At 38.7% G+C, this 15,887-nt stretch overlaps 1 protein-coding gene across 5 annotated transcripts; it reads right to left on the bottom strand.

Moving 5' to 3' along the window:
• Positions 1-4,177: 4,177 nt before the first annotated feature.
• postnb (periostin, osteoblast specific factor b) lies at positions 4,178-15,887 on the bottom strand. Of its 5 annotated transcripts, none has more exons than XM_030744574.1 (22): positions 15,739-15,857; positions 15,211-15,309; positions 12,197-12,261; positions 11,833-11,990; positions 11,587-11,751; positions 11,342-11,488; positions 11,016-11,157; positions 10,064-10,276; positions 9,800-9,934; positions 9,138-9,286; positions 8,871-9,007; positions 8,570-8,700; positions 8,318-8,448; positions 7,906-8,008; positions 7,735-7,802; positions 7,405-7,450; positions 7,272-7,301; positions 6,153-6,422; positions 6,021-6,068; positions 5,724-5,780; positions 5,596-5,634; positions 4,178-4,810 (listed from the first exon to the last, which is right to left on the bottom strand). In XM_030744574.1, exons 1-22 carry the CDS (start codon positions 15,855-15,857, stop codon positions 4,782-4,784), a joined length of 2,481 nt encoding a protein of 826 aa, XP_030600434.1. In that variant the 3' UTR covers positions 4,178-4,781. The 5 variants fall into 5 exon arrangements, with proteins under 5 accessions (XP_030600434.1, XP_030600435.1, XP_030600437.1 ...); XM_030744573.1 differs by having other exon boundaries at positions 4,181-4,810; positions 5,724-5,783; positions 15,739-15,887; XM_030744575.1 differs by lacking the exon at positions 7,272-7,301 and having other exon boundaries at positions 5,724-5,783.

Below are 15,887 nucleotides of genomic sequence, written 5' to 3'. Positions count from 1 at the left end.
TTTAAAAACGACGACAGCGATAACAGCAATCGAGATGTCTCTGCCAAACTGTTAAATTCACGGCTTTGAAGGTAAACGACTGGGTGAAGTCACAGTGGCAGCACTCATCTTTTATGCAGCCCACGACGTATATCTGTAATTCTTTACTGTTTTCTTGTGTTTTCTGTAAGTTTTCCAAAGCCTTTCTCGTTGTTACTGCAGTGTTTTGTTTTCTTGGACTAACAAAATAGCAAAACCGGTGCATTAATGGAGCCGCAGCCAAATTCAAATGTTAGTGCCTCTGTGTAAAAAGAGGTGTTGTGTCACTATTTTCAAGGTCACATATTTTTTAACCATTTAAATATCTGATACTGTGCTGTAACAAGATTCTCTCTAACCATCTGTTGGCGTTCGGTGCCAGATTTTCCTCATTATTTCCTCATTGCTCAAAGGTACAATGATGCTGCTGTATTTAGAATGACACTGACCTGTTTTAACACTTCAAATAGACCCTTGGCACTTCCAACAATACAGATTCCACAGAAACAATTTTCCATGAACTCATGTTGTACAGTGTAAAAAGCTGCCATAAGTAAGAGTAGCATTACCATATCCTTATCTTTTAGGTTGTTATTCCAAACATTATCTTTGTCTTTATCAACTCAGCTGTTAAAAAATCTTGCACCACAAGCTCCAGCATGTTCATTAGTCTAAGCATGTGCGTGCTATTTAATGATGAGCAGATACAGTCTTTAGCATTGACTGGTGCAGCTGAATGACATTAAAGTGAAAGAAACAAAACAATAAAGCTGCTGGAAGTTTGAAGCTTGAGATTTCAGAGTTCATTCTATGTGAAATCTGTTCTTTTGCAGTGCACCATAATGTTATTCTCATGCGTCTTTCGGCTAGGCAACATATTGCATAACGTCTTGGCGTTCATCATCAAACAAAATCTGCTTGTGAACAGACATGAATATAAGGCTGAATCCACCCGGGTCTCATTAACGTTGATAATTATGCTGTTGTTTTTTTAATTTATGGTAAATTAAAACGAAGCGCTAACCAAAGACATGTGGGATTGGAAGTCCTCAAAAGCATACTTGTGCAACATACATTTTGAGAAAGAAAGTTATTTTTATGATATGAAGCAATACAGCAAATAAAACTCTTGGAAAAAGATTCTCACTGAATATTCTGATTTAAACTTACAGAAAATTATAACTGGGTTCAATTTATGTTGTTCTGGCAGTTTTTCCTGGCTGTCTGTCAGAGCATGAATGATTATGTAACTTTTGAATCTACTTCTCTTTATGACACGTACCACAAAGATGGAAAATAAGTCACTGTGTGCTACAGATCAACTATGCAAAATCTCAGATGACCTCAATTATCGTTAGGCTTAATAGTCTTAGTTTCATATCCTTACAAGGTAACAAAGCACAACCAGATTTGGAACAGTGACTGTACTTTGGTACACGATGATCACTTTTACATATGAATAGTTTAAAATTGTGTTTTCTGAGGGCAGAGTCTATACATGATAGAGCTGCAGTGGAACTTCATCAAACACATCCAATGTGCCAGAAACATGACAGCTCTTTGGAGCCAACGATGCTTTCGTGCAGCTGCAACCTCTGATGTGCACATTTTCTGGACTCGTGAGCTCCTCTGTTAGGCTCATGTGACTGATATGGGTCAGTAAAAAAACCGAGTGGAACTTTCCATCAGATTCTACATTTGTTGGTCAGACAAGAGTCTGTTTGCTCTTATATACCACACCAGGAGCATTCCAATATTATCTGCAAATGTTCCTGCAGCTCTATTTTTGATTATTAAACATTTATAAGACCTGCTTAGTAAAGTAACTCGTAACAGTTAGAGCTGCAGAAAAACATAAACTTTCTTGCACTATACTTTATAAATATTTTAAATGCAATTAACTTTAAGGGTTATTCCCATATATAAATGATCAGATATTTAATTAATCAATGAGCCCTGCACTGCCTGAAACAACTTTCACAATTTAATTATCAAACAATAACAATATTAAAAACTGTCTTTTGTTCAAAAGTTGCAGCCTGATGTACTTTCTCTTCTGATATAACTCAAAACAACAAATCCAGATATGTGATTTAATTAAAGGCACGTTGTACATGAATTCGGAGCCTGTGCGGTTTCGCTTACGGATGAGCAGACAGCTGCCTGCTGGTGATGAGCTGTGGAAACTGTCATGCTAAGTCAAATGAAATCGGAGTCTGTTGTTGTTGACATCAAGAGTCTCATAAATGACTTAATAATTGATTGGTAGATCACTGCTGAAAGCTGCATGGAAAATCCGAAGCCAAATGGAAAAGCAACACAATCCTCCAGCAGATGTTTTCAGGAGAAGTTGTACATGTATAAAATATTGCCCACTGTGAGTCTGACCACAGAATGTATTAAACCTTCTCTGTATTTGCATGTTACTGTAGAAAATTAATGGTTACTTTATCTCCGCTGTTACATTTTTTACAACTTATTATTATTTCTTTTTCTTTTTTTTTGCTGCAGACAAGGAAACAAACATAAAGATAAAAGCTTTACTTTTATGACTTAATCCCCAGCCCACCTCTGGCACAAGCAGACAAGATAAATTCTACAGCAAAGGCTGAGACATTCAGTTTTACCACGGCCTTAATAACACAGGAGACTCGGAAATCCCCTCGTAAAGGATGCAAACTTATCAAACTTAAAAAATGAAGGTATGGTGCTTCTCGTTTCTTTCATTGCACTGAAAGAAAAAGCTGCAAACATCAGCTCTGTGAGCTGAAATGTGTTTCATTTCGATTAGGTAAGCAACAAAAAAAAAATATATATATATAGCTTGCAATCTTACATGACTGGAGAAGATATCAAACTGAGTAGCAGTAATGAAACCTGTCATCTCTAATCAGAGATGCAAAAAAAGTTATCTCACAGTTATGCCGCAAAAGCAAATAAGCTTTTGACAGTTCATCACCTGTTGAAACAACCACAGAGTACAGATGTGAACAGGTTTATGCAACAATGCACATAACTTTAGGCCACATAGAGCTGCAGGTCTCACTCCATGGAAAATACTAAAATAATATTTATTTTGTGCTTCTTTGCTTAACAGACATATTATTATTTTTGATTTGCCACAAGCCCCCAACTGGATGATCAGACATGATGCTTCACTTAAGCTGTTTTTAGAAAGATTTTTGAACAAAACACCACATAAACAGCAAAACACTGATAATTCCTGTGACTCCATCATCATCATCATCATCAGGCTGTGGTGAACCATCACCAGAGCTCGTTGATGAATCCTGTAAATTATTTCGCATCTGAAATAACAGATAAACAAAAATCTTCTTATGTTTTGCCATGTTTTCTGTTTTGTATGTTGCAATAGTTTCTTGGCAACGTGAGATTTTAGTGTATCCAAGAAGCCATAAACTGCACTGAGGAATTTTGCTCATGAAACAATAACACAGAAGCTGGTCCTGACCCAAATGTCTGCACACAACAGCGCACAAAAACGTCCCTGCAACCTCAGGGAAAAATACTGCAACTTGCTGCATTGCTACAAAAAAACATGTGAGTGTTACTTATATGTTCTTTTGACACATGATGTTTGGCACTGTATTTTGTAATGAAATATTAATCAATTGTAACTGATGCCAATGTTAAAGCACCTTTTATCCATCATATTTTGTAGTTTCTAGACACGTCTGAAAACCGCCATCAAATGGCTACAATTCAGAACGCTGAATTATGGCATGATTTGAGTAAATATTGTTGAAATCACCGTTTAGGAGCACTTCCAAAAAACAGTGTATGCAGTCCTATGCGAAGGCCCGTCTTAAACTGAACAACATGCAAATTTTGATGGAACAAATGCTGCCATCCACATAGCCACAGCCTACTTTCATGTACTACAGGAGCATGACTCTAATAAAAGTATCCATGTGCTAAATTGGTGTACCTGTGCCTGGATCTATCGCCCACCAAAAACAGCTGGCACATTATAAAATTAAATAACAAAGGAAGTTTGCAATTATTTTTACTGTTTTTATTTGAATTTTGGAAAAAAGAGTTCAAATTTAAACACTCAGAGACACAAAATGCTGATGCAACATTCAGCTTTGATCTCTAAACGAAGCAAAGCTTACCATTTAATAACTTTGCAAAGACATCAAAATGACAAAGTCTCCACACATGCACTTTTCAAACTGGCATGTTTATCTCAAAAAAAGCACTTTATTGGAAGATGTTTGATAAAATAGAAAGGAGCCAAAAGCATTCAGCTACATCGTTCCAAATGATAGAGGACAGACAAAAATTACATGACACCTCAAACTATGCACAGAGAAATCTAAAATAATACAATTAAAGTCAGAAAACACGTTGAGTTTTTCAGTCATCATGCTTAGATTTTGAAATCTTCCAGGCAGCTCGTAACCCCTTTAATCATCTTTAAGAAAGTCATAGAGAAGCTTAAAATTGAAATATTTTATTGTAAATCAAAATGAATGAATACATTCAGACTATTTTATAGCTGCTTTGAATTTTTGTGTATTTAAAATCATGCTGAAATGTTCACTTGAACTTGCTTTATGTACATTCAATGCACCATTAAAGTGTTTATGAGAGTAGTTTTATTTTTGTCAGGTATACCTCTTACAGTATGAAATCACTGACATTTTAGGCACAGCCCTTGTATTAAAACACCACTTTTAACCCCTGCGTCTGGCATCTCCTTCTGCTTTTACAAGGGACGAGTTCTCATCCATTCGTGCTCAGTCCCTTCCTCTCCTCGTGTTGCCAGCTGGAATAAAGAGACCAATAAATACATGTCAGTCATGTGGATTAGATCGCTATCTAAGTGTAGAAGATATACTGTGTTGAAGTTTGGCAGCCAAACTCTCATCACGCTCCAGATGGAAATACCAAGCACATGGAACAGGAGTGATGATGATGACTTCTTGGGAGAGTAAAGTGTATAGTCTCAGAAACTATATAGGTGGAGGCCGGGCTGGAGGTGGGTCTCGTGAAACGTTATAGCAGCTGAAGCAACACGTGTCAGCATAGCTTTCAGGTGAGTAGTGTGGCAGAAAGCATGACAGCAAACGAGTAAAGACACCGCAGCTGGAATAAAGGAATGATGATTTTTTTTTTGGTGGGGGAAATGTACTTGCGCCTTACTTGTTGAAAGTTAGATGAGAAATCTGAAAACAACACAGCAGTTTGTGCAGGACTATATTTTTGTGTCATCATAGTGAGATTTTTTTTATTTTTTTTGTCTGTATTAAACTAAGCCAATGGGATGCTGGCCTTCACTTTAGGTTAACAATCCATAAATAAGAGTGTTATCAATTTTCTTATGTAACTCTCAACAAAAGGTGCTAGTGTAAGCAGATTTCCCCAAAAGTCAAGCTGTTCCTGTAGATACACCCGAGTAATTGCAGGGATGTGTTGGGCATATGACACAGGAAGAGTATGGCGCGTGACTGCAGCAGAAGGCTTAAAATGACAGCCAAACCTATCCCACACTGTGCTGCATTAAAAACAAACACAGGTCTCATTTCTTTCCTCTTCTTTTTTATTTTTTACCTAAAACTCTTCGGGGATTAGTTCCTCTTGGCCTGCCTTCTATAAAGGCAAAACAAACACACAAATCACACTCATTATTTATGACTTATTTTCTTTCTGGTCACTTCCCAGAGGAATAAAAAACTCACTTTGGATGACTTTGGTAAGCGTTGCTGTGTCAAGTTCACTCCCTTCAATGGTGGAAACTTCTGAAAAAAAGTAATGCTGTTAAAGTTAAAGTAATGCTGGAAGATTTGGCAAAATCAGATGTAAATTGTATGTATGTAAATCCTCCAACAGATAGGGTTTCATGAGGTTTAAAGTCTATTATCCATATTTAAGAGTCACCTGTCGGGAACTGTGGGTAACATTTTAAACATGATTGGCCATTACAGTCACACAAACTTCATGTCCTTAGTTTTATGTTTTCAGAGCATTTCACTGACCTTCCAGGGCGATGTTGCTGGTGCCAGTGCCAACTGAGTACTGAGGCCCTGGAAACAACAGCATCTGTGAGGTCTGAACATGAGGTTATAGGAAAGTACTGACACTTTGTTTCACACTAAAATGATATTTACCAGAGACCACTCTGGTGACTTTAGTGATGGATGGCTCGCCTTCAATGACCCTGGTAACCTTGGTAATGGAAGGTTGACCTTCAATGACCCTGGTAACCTTGGAGGTGGAGGGTTGGCCTTCAATGACCCTTGTAACCTTGGAGATGGAGGGTCGGCCTTCAATGACCCTTGTAACCTTGGAGGTGGAGGGTTGGCCTTCAATGACCCTTGTAACCTTGGAGATGGAGGGTTGGCCTTCAATGATCCTTGTGAATTTGGTCACCCCAGGACCTATAAAAAGCAAAGGAGCCGTGTTTCACTCCAGTGAAATCCCAGGTGCACAGCATGACCGGCTGATGGACAAAACTGTCCATTTGTGTGTGGCCATCACAACAAACGGAGCTTTCACTGGATCAGAAAGCTTACGTGCACAAAAATGTGATTCATAATCAAAGGATATCATATAATTCAAATATAATTTTGCACAGCTTTATGACTTGTGTAAGTTCAGGCTTTATTAAATGTGTGCGACTGTCACAGCTGTAAAGATAAAATATTGTGTCTCACATTGTGTAATTAGCTTCTGCAATTACAGTTCCTCTTTTGAGTGCAGGACTGCATTTAGACTGACAAGTATGGCTGCATAAAGTCCAGTATGAATACTCATGAATACTTGTGTGGTACACTGCACGTTCCCCGGCCTCAGTGGTCACCACCCTGGCAACCTTAATGAAAATGGAGGAACACCAAACAATTTTTGGCAAGTGGAAAAAAAGAAATGCCAATGGATACGCCAATGTTTGTACCTAACTTTTTTTTCTTAGTTGGTTTTACACTGTCGTTTAACAAAATGGCCCAAGGCTTGACAACTTTGCAGAATTTTTCATTGGATAAGGAAAATCCTGTGTTATTTATTTATTCTTTTATTTATTTTACACTGCTCTTTTAAATAGTGTAAGGGACCATATATAGAAATATACAGATGCATCCTAATGGCAACACAGTAGCAGTTTTGGTGACTTTTGCTGGTTTCTTCTCTTTTCCTCAGCATTGTGCAACTGTTTGATTTAATATAACTGGTCATACTTCACTGATTAGGAATCACATGATGATGATACTCTGTAATCATCATTACTGTACCTTCCTGGATGACACGAGTGATGGTCCTCTCTAATAACAACAGGAAATATAAAGCCATTAATGACAGTGACGAATGCCTCATATGAGATTGAAAATGCAGTAATGCAAAAAATACATAAATAGCACTTCTTACTCAAAAATGTGAGAGGAATTTCCTGATATTTGAATCCAGAAATGTACTGTAAAAAGTAAAATAAAATTGTTATAGGCATATTAAACAAACCCAAATATACAGTATGAGAGGACGCGGCATAATGAAACCTATAATTGGCTCACCTGGAAAATAAAAATGATTAACAACAAAAATGTTCAATACGAGCCAAATTACTACAACCACCAGCACAATCGTCATCATATGTGCTGGTTCTTCTCTTGTACTCTTTGACCAAAAGAAGGAATAAAAACCAAAAACTACACCCCATCCCAAAATTATTCAAACTTCAGTAACAAAAAGTAAATTAACCTTAATTTGAATATAAGAGATGATCCTCCTCAGGAGCATGAGAAGTTCCTGGCTTCCAACAGGGATGTCTACAAGGAAGCACAGGGCGTTGGCCGCAATCAGGCACTTACAGTTATTATATCTTGACAGATTTATGAGACAATAATGGTGTTGGCAGGATGAAAGTTTTACCTTCAGGATACAAAAGTTGGTTGATAAAGTGAATGACCCCATTTGTGGCCATCATATCAGCTTCGGGGACTTGAACAGAATTAACTTTCACACTGTCGTTTTCCTGAGGAAGAACGTTGAAAGCAGTTAGAGACAAGAAAACCACAAAGTGTCGGGTGTTGGATGAAACCACATGCTAAAATACAAGGAGTGATGTCTGACCTACACTAAATCTCATTAGCTTACTGAGGCTACCGAGTTTCAAAGATGGAGAATGAGTTTTAATCCAACAGTATTCTACTATATAAAATTGTTGTAATGAATAAAAACTCTTTATGATTAAATAAAAGGAAAAACTGAATTTCCAGAGGTGCAGTAAAAGGTTTAGCAGATTAAGATACACAGCTTCCATCTGGATGCACTAAATACCTACAACTATGACTTTGAGGTTGCTGCCCTGGAGAGACTTGAGCAGGTTTGTCACCCTGGGCTCCAAACCACCACCAATGAAGATGCCATTATTGATGTGATACAGAAGGATGGTTCGGAGTGCATTTATGTCATCTGAAATAAAGAAAAGACAAACACACGAGCTATTATTTTATTTTGCATTTCAGACTTTTACCAGGCATCACGAGCACTTAAAACAAATAAACAAACAAACAAAAAAGTCTGGTAAACTTACTCTTTAAGAACGTCATGTCCCTTTCACTTAGCCCAGCAAAAGCCTTGTCATTAGGGGCAAACAGAGTAAAGCTTCCCTCCTGTCGAAGCACGTCAGTCAAGCCAGCAGCTTCCATCAAAGACAAAAAGATCCTGCAGCGCAGAGAAGAAAACTGTAACTCGGCTGTTATAGAAACCTCAACAGCGCTTTCCCGTTAACCATGTGTGCCATGTGGCTTTAATGTAATGATAGTCAAAGATGTGGTTCGTGTATTAGACTGGTTTTTAGGACCACAGTCCATTTTCATTAACATTGCACTCACTTGAACCCTCCGTTTTCAGTCAGAATCTCAAACATAGTTTTTTCTGCAGGTTTCAATAGAGTCCTCGTGAGATGAAGGGCCCCATTGCTTCCTTTTTTACTGCCTCTTATAAGGCAGGAATTCTCGATGCACACAGCCTGCAGATACAATCAACAAGTTGAAGAAAAGAGAATAAATCTGAAAGACATGCAGATTGATTGCCTGTAACATGTTTTTAATGGCCTGCAGCTATAACTTTTGGGCACAACTTCAGACCAGAGTACGCACTGAACGATAGAGGAAGACCCGAAGTATTTTCCCTCCAATGGTCTCGAGCTGCTGGCCGTTGTACAGCTGCTCCAGAACCAGCTTAGTCTTCAAGATGTGGTTCTCCAGGATAATCCTGAGAAAGCTCTGATCCATGGACATTACTTCATCTACAGTGGAAAGAAACAAAAGTATATTCTTATTATTTTGGCAACCATTATCCTGAAACAGCAACAGAAATATTTTGAACAAAGGCATATTCTCTTGGCAGTTTTGCAGCTGAACCACAAATAGTATCCTACAGATTAGGATAAATGCTCTGTGGGTCAGTGTGCACAGACAGATGCAGGAAAAGTTTTTGCATCAAATGGAAGTTTCAAGACTCAGAATTCAAGAAACTTCAGTGTCTGTCACATCTTCCTTAATTGTTCTTGGACAGACCTTATTTAAAGCTAGAAGCAGAATAAATGCAGTTTATTCCCAACATTTAGCACATCAGTGTAAAGAAGGGACTCGTTCTTCCTCAGTTAATTGCAGTAAACTGTGAAACATAGAGGCTTTTTTTCACACATGACACAGAACTGCTGCATAAATTTCCTGAAGCATAATTTATCGATGTTATCACCTGCTGAGCAGAAAGGAGAGAGTATGCATAACGATATAATGAGCAGTATGTGACTCACCGGTAAAGACAGTGTTGAGTGGAGCCAGTAAAGTGTACTCAGCATCTGATCTCATGTCAGCAGAAAGGCCCAACTCAGACACCATGTCACTAAAGGTTGACTGGGAAGTTCCCAACAGTTCCATTACCTGCTTAGCTTAAAGGGGCAAAGGAAATCCTCACAGTTTTAGAATATGAATAATAGGGAAAAAATTCAGGGTTCAGTATGTATATTTCTGTAATACCTCTTTACTTCCTTGAATAAGAAGTAAAGAGGAGTTCTTACCCGAGTCTGGAACAAGTACTTCGTCAATAATGTGGATGACACCGTTGGTGGTGATAATGTCCTTCTTGCGAACCATTTTGACGCCATTGACTGTCAAGCTTTCACCATCACAGCCAATTTCAATGCTGTTGCCCTCCAGGGTCTCGTAAGAGCTGCCGACCATGATGGCCTCAGAGCACTGTACTGAGTCCAGGAGGTGGAAAGTCAGAAGAGCTGAAACATGAAAAAATATTTGGATTAACATGTGACTGTACAGGTAGATGTTTATTTGATACATTGGCAGTTTAATGTTCTTTCCTTTGTTATACCACAGAGTTTAGATCCAAGAAACCTGCATATCCTTTAGATCCCAGCGGTCCGCTAGTGAAGCCCTGCTTTACTTTGGTGGGAACTGTCCTGATCTCACATGACAGGGCAAATATATATGAGGAAATACAGATGAAATATAAATATATGCTGACAATTTTACTCACTGAAGCAACCTTTTCTTGTCTCTTGATGCTTTAATAAGTAAAGATGATCTCAAAAGCCTCCCCCCCAGTGATTCTCTAAGAACTCTCAGTCACAATAACTAATCACTAGTATCACTGATAATTATAATATTATATTTTATGAAGATAAACACAACTGAAGAACAGTTAAGAAAAAACCCACAAAAATGTCAGATTATGTATTGCATAATTTGACTTCATACTCACATTTTAATGCCTGACTTGAAAGAAGTACATTTTTTGTAAATTTATTTGTTTATTTTTGGTACAATTAAGTTTTTGAAAGCTAAAGAAGCTCCAGATCCATCGCGGCTTCATCTGTTTTGAATTGGAAGAAGCCGAACTGGCAACCTTGCTGCCAGCAACCACCGCAGTTCTTTTCCAATATCCTCATCAGTAAACATGGTTCTGCTACAGTTAAGTTTACAATAAGAAAAAGCCCTTGAAGGAGACTGTTTTACCTTTAAGGGCCTGCTCGTCACTCTGAATTCTTTCCAGCACATCGACGCCGAGCCTCTCAAAGGCTTCGTTGGTGGGGGCAAAGAGAGTGTAATGTCCTGGCTGACCCAGTTTGTCAAGCAGCCCAGCATTTTGAGCTATGTCCTAGAATTTTTATACAAAGTACAAAGAAAAAACGCTTATTATAATTGTTTAATAGTAGCGGAAACCATTTACCATGTGAATTGCCTCATATTGCATCAGTAAGTTGTGCATGAGCAGGGTTTGCAGATTTGTTGCCTGTCCGTGACTTGTTAATAGTCTTTGCTCTACCAGTGTGTGCACTCACGCTCAGGGTTGACAAGTCATCGTCAACCTCGATGGTATCTTGAATAGTGTTTCCAACAGTACTGATGACACGATCAATGACATGGACGACTCCATTGGTGGCGACCTGGTTGGCGTAGATAATCCTGGCGCAGTTCACCGTCACTATCTACACACAACATCCATTTCAATGCAATACCACCAACAACTGCTTTTTGTAAATAACAATAATAATTGCTTATTGTTGCAATAACTCCGAATACAAACCCCATTGGAGTAATGGTTAATATGGAGATTAAGGTCGTTGTACATTGAGGTGACTTTCATTCCATTCTTTAAGTCTTTGGTCATGAGGCGTTTGTTGGCCATGTGATAATGAAGAGCATTGTACAGTTCAACATTGACATTGCTGACCAGCGCCTCCCTCACTGTCTGTTAGATGAGAAAAAAAATGAGGTGTTAAAATCCCAAAGGCAGAGAGTTTCCAGAGCTTTTTGTTTCGTCCTAACTCACCGAATCCAAATTCTCCCAGGCCTCGTTGCTGGGAGCAAAGAAGGTGAAAGATCCTGGTCCCTCAATCTCAGATCTTAACTTAGAAACGTCAGCATATTTTTGGGTTGAAATGGCCTTCACTAGAGCCAGACTGCCATACACGTGGTCAATCGGGGCAACTAAGGAAGAACAAAAATTATCATTATTAGAGTCCAGCATTGTTTTTGAAAACAGAAGCAAGAAATCTTTGAAATGACTGGAGCTTCACATAAAAGGCAATGTGTCGACAATCTGTTGCGACACCTGCTTCTGGTTTATTTGGTCTGCTTTCAAAACTAGCACACAGCTGTTCTGCAGTTGTTCTACATTGTAGTACAGAGCATACCTGCAGGGCAGCCGCGCATGCCCTCCATCTTCTGGTACCCTGGGCAGCACTCATAAAGCACAGTCCTGCAGGCAAAACACACAGATCACAAATCTGGGTTTGCACATCCTTTTGAGACACTGATTGCAAGAATCTGTGTAAGAAACTGTGATAATTTTTTTTTCTTGCCGCTAGGTTCTGAGTTGAATCATCATTCTGTGACTATCTGGTCTTTTCAGAGTTTCCAGATGTTACCCATTATCCCCTCCATTACCCCAACAGACCATGTGATCCAACAGCTTATGCCAAAATCTAATGGAACAGGAGCACTGAGGCTCATGCTACTATTACAATAGTAGATTTATATCACCAAGACCTAATCTTTTAAGCTACAGAACTAGCCTGACTCTATGTGGCATTTAACTAGACATTTGTCTTGAAATTCTGATCAGTAATTATATCTGAGTTTAGGAAATGCCGCTTAACATAAAAAACAAAACATGCATTTGATGGACTGAATGGAAAAAAGCTTTTACATAGACTTTTATACTTAGAAAATAATCATTCTGATTTATGTTTTGATAAACGTTTATTCGCTGTTGGACATGCATGTGAGGAGCAGCAGCGTTCTCCAAAGCGCCTGAGGTCATAGCCTGAAGAGAATAGTAAAGTTTTAAAGTGCAGCTGCACAGTGTAAAAATGTCTGGCGTCAGCAGGTTTGAGCCTGTTGAAGCTATAGCATTATCTTTAGCGCTGGGAAAACTAGATATTTGGATGGCTGGATTTCACCTCAAATAACAGTAAAAAGACTCCCAAGACGATGAAAAGATCACAGACGTAGCTGTGACGGATAAACAATACCATATGCACCCAGAGTTGGCAGGGGAGTTCATTAAGGTAGATTGCCCAGTTTTAATTGTCAGAAAAAAGAACCTAACAGCAGGAAAGCTGCTTCTTTTCCAAGTCATGGCAATTAGTGTACAGTAACAAGTAGAATTACTTTTACTATGAGTGCACCGAATCCAAATAAGAGAGAAATCAACTAAACGGATCTTAAAGTGCAAAAGTTTAGCAGTTCATTTCCATCATTTCCATCACTGTGAAATCTGAATGCCTAATCTGCCATTAACAGTTTAGAGTGACAGAATTTACATGTGATGCAACATGATGACAAGATCAATTATTGGTAAACAGCTAGACTTTCAGACCGGGACTTTCATGTTGCACGTGTCTGCTTATAATGTTTCAGATCAATGCTTCTGGGTCTTCTGGGTCTGCACCTCCAAGAGCTGTTTTTGGATCATCTCCGCTGAATGGAGATGCAGGGACTGGGATGAGATCACGCGAGCCCCGTTGAGGCAGAGTCAGCAAAAGTTTTGTAACATTGCTTTCCCACACTGAGGGATTGTGTCTGGCCATGGAAGCGGAAACTTTTGATTTGTCAGCATCTCTCCAAAAGTACTGTTCCACTTACTTTGTCATAATGTATCTTCATGTTGACTAATTTCAATTAAACACATCACAAAGTTTCTGTCTGGAGTTCAGTCTGGTTTGTTAGTACAAAGTTTCTTTGGAGGCAGACCTGCTCTGGCAGAGAGAATATTCTCTCAGAGGGTGAAGACAAACTAAGGCTGGTGATGTTGGGCTGAGCACCAAATGCCATAAATGGAAACGTTCTATTCAGGCCTCACTGTCTTAGATAATCTTGGTGAGCTAGTTACCCTGATGTTCTTCAAATAATCAAGAAAGGCAGTGATGACCTTTTAGCTCATGCTTGGGTGCATTAGGTAAAACGTCTTTTGCACTGTGTTTTATTGCAAATTAATGCACATGAGTGCTGCATGCACATGTTCTCTGCTACAGGCAAACTTTAGAGCTGATAAAGAAAATTGCTTGCAGCTGTAACAAAGCACTTCTGAAAATTTTGAGTGAAAGATGTTTTGCTCTCTTTTGCCGGAGGACTACTGGAAAACATCTGAGGAATTTGTGGAAGACAGAATGGGAGGAATGACGGGAGGAACAATAGGTTTGCTTGGGGAAGGTAATATGATCTGATGCAGTTAATGCTTTCAGGAGACTTGACCTTCTCAATCATGTAACACATAATTTAAAAAAGAAGCTCAATTTATCTTTACTCATGCAGCTAATCTAGTTAAACTTTATTGACAAATATGAATATTTCTGCTCCCAGTGCAGCTCTTCTGTGTGAGAACAGTCAAACTAATTTAGAAAACTGTGCTGCATCATACTGTGACAGGTTAAAATTTGTAAATCAGTTTGTGGCTTTAGCTGCAGCTTTTGCTCAGCCAACTTTTCATTGATTCCATAGTCTCTAGTCAGACTCCCACTAAAACAAATACAATTCTTTGGCTGTTTCCATCTGTATCATTTGCCAAGTTCAGTGAGCAGAGGGTATTCATCACGAAGAACTAAGCCTATTTAGAGTGCTAAGCATGACTCAATCAAGCACTGAAGGCAAACTCAGTGTGAGTGCTGCACAGTTATGTATGTATATGTGCGTGACAGGAAGAAGAGGAGTAAGAGGGACTGTTAATAGCCTCAAACTTGATTCATGTTTAAACGAAAACTGCTGAGATCGCTGGAACAAAACCGAAATAGAGGTTTCGTATAATGACTGAGCTAAACGCTTTTCCATTCATGAATACAGTCAACATTTTGCTGCCACATCACATCCTGGAATCAGTGGTTCACCACTGTGGCATCCACCATCAACTAGACTTCTTAAGTTATGAAAACCCCTAACTTTCAGTTTATAGGATTGAATGGGACTGTCTTCTATACAAAAGGGTTTAAAGGCTGCATCTATAAATGTGTTTTTCATTTTAAGTGGTAGTTTAATTTCAGAGTAAGATAACAGATGTCTATCGCTCTGGAAACATCCAAGTTTCCATGAGAGCTTGGGGGAGAGGAAGTTTAAAAAAAGAGAACAGTAAGCGCTTATAACTGATGAGTGAATGTCTTTCTTTAAACCGGAGGTACAAATTCTCCTGTTGGCTACACAAAACAACACTCACGCTTTCTTTCCACAGATGGACCCTCGGTACCAGTTACGGCAAGTGCTGAAGTACTTCTTCTTGGTCCCCATGACTTCCTGGAGGGCGCAGACATTGGGTCTAATGAGAATTTATGGCAAAAAATGTGATGAAGAATTACTCAGCAAATAAATCATCATTAAGAATCCATTAAATTATTCATGTTTAAATTATTATTTAACAAACAGCCCAGATGGGTGAGACATCAGACTGTCAACTATGAATAATTATTTGGCAACTACCACTGCTGCTGTTGAACCCAGACAAATATGAATAATGATAGCTACACCTGCTGGATTAAACATGAGAAATGAAAGGCAAAGATACCCTCCAAAAATACTCAATATTGTTGAAACAGTTGGGTCTGTACAGAAATAGAGAAGATTTTATCTAAAAATAACCAATACAAAGGTGCAGAAATGATAGTTACTACTCAAAGTTCATGCATGCACAACAAAACAACAACAAATAAATAATGATGATAAAAATAAAAAATATAGATGAGCTTACCCTTCTTTTCTTGCCCTGATGCGGCTGTGGGCCACAATTTTGTCATAAGCTGAGGAATCAGCATTATCAAATGTGCAGAGCACAAAAAGTGCACAGGCAGCCACAAAAAGGAGCTTCATCCTTGAATCCTTCGGTAGCCCACCCAGACC

The sequence above is a fragment of the Archocentrus centrarchus genome, chromosome 13 (genome assembly GCF_007364275.1).
Source record: "Archocentrus centrarchus isolate MPI-CPG fArcCen1 chromosome 13, fArcCen1, whole genome shotgun sequence".
In the NCBI taxonomy this organism is placed as follows: Eukaryota; Metazoa; Chordata; class Actinopteri; order Cichliformes; family Cichlidae; genus Archocentrus; species Archocentrus centrarchus.
Note: the sequence above shows the minus strand (reverse complement) of the source record. Positions and strands in the feature narration are given on the sequence as shown.

Bases quoted from the DNA above. Each gene is read 5' to 3' on its own strand.
- postnb (XM_030744573.1), bottom strand. From the start codon at position 15,857: ATGAAGCTCCTTTTTGTGGCTGCCTGTGCACTTTTTGTGCTCTGCACA. The intron at 8,449-8,569 runs GTAAGTTTACCA...TCTTTATTTCAG, and splicing joins GGACATGACGTTCTTAAAGA to ATGACATAAATGCACTCCGA. The intron at 5,784-6,020 runs GTCAGTGAAATG...ACTTTTTTTCAG, and splicing joins CAGCAACATCGCCCTGGAAG to AAGTTTCCACCATTGAAGGG.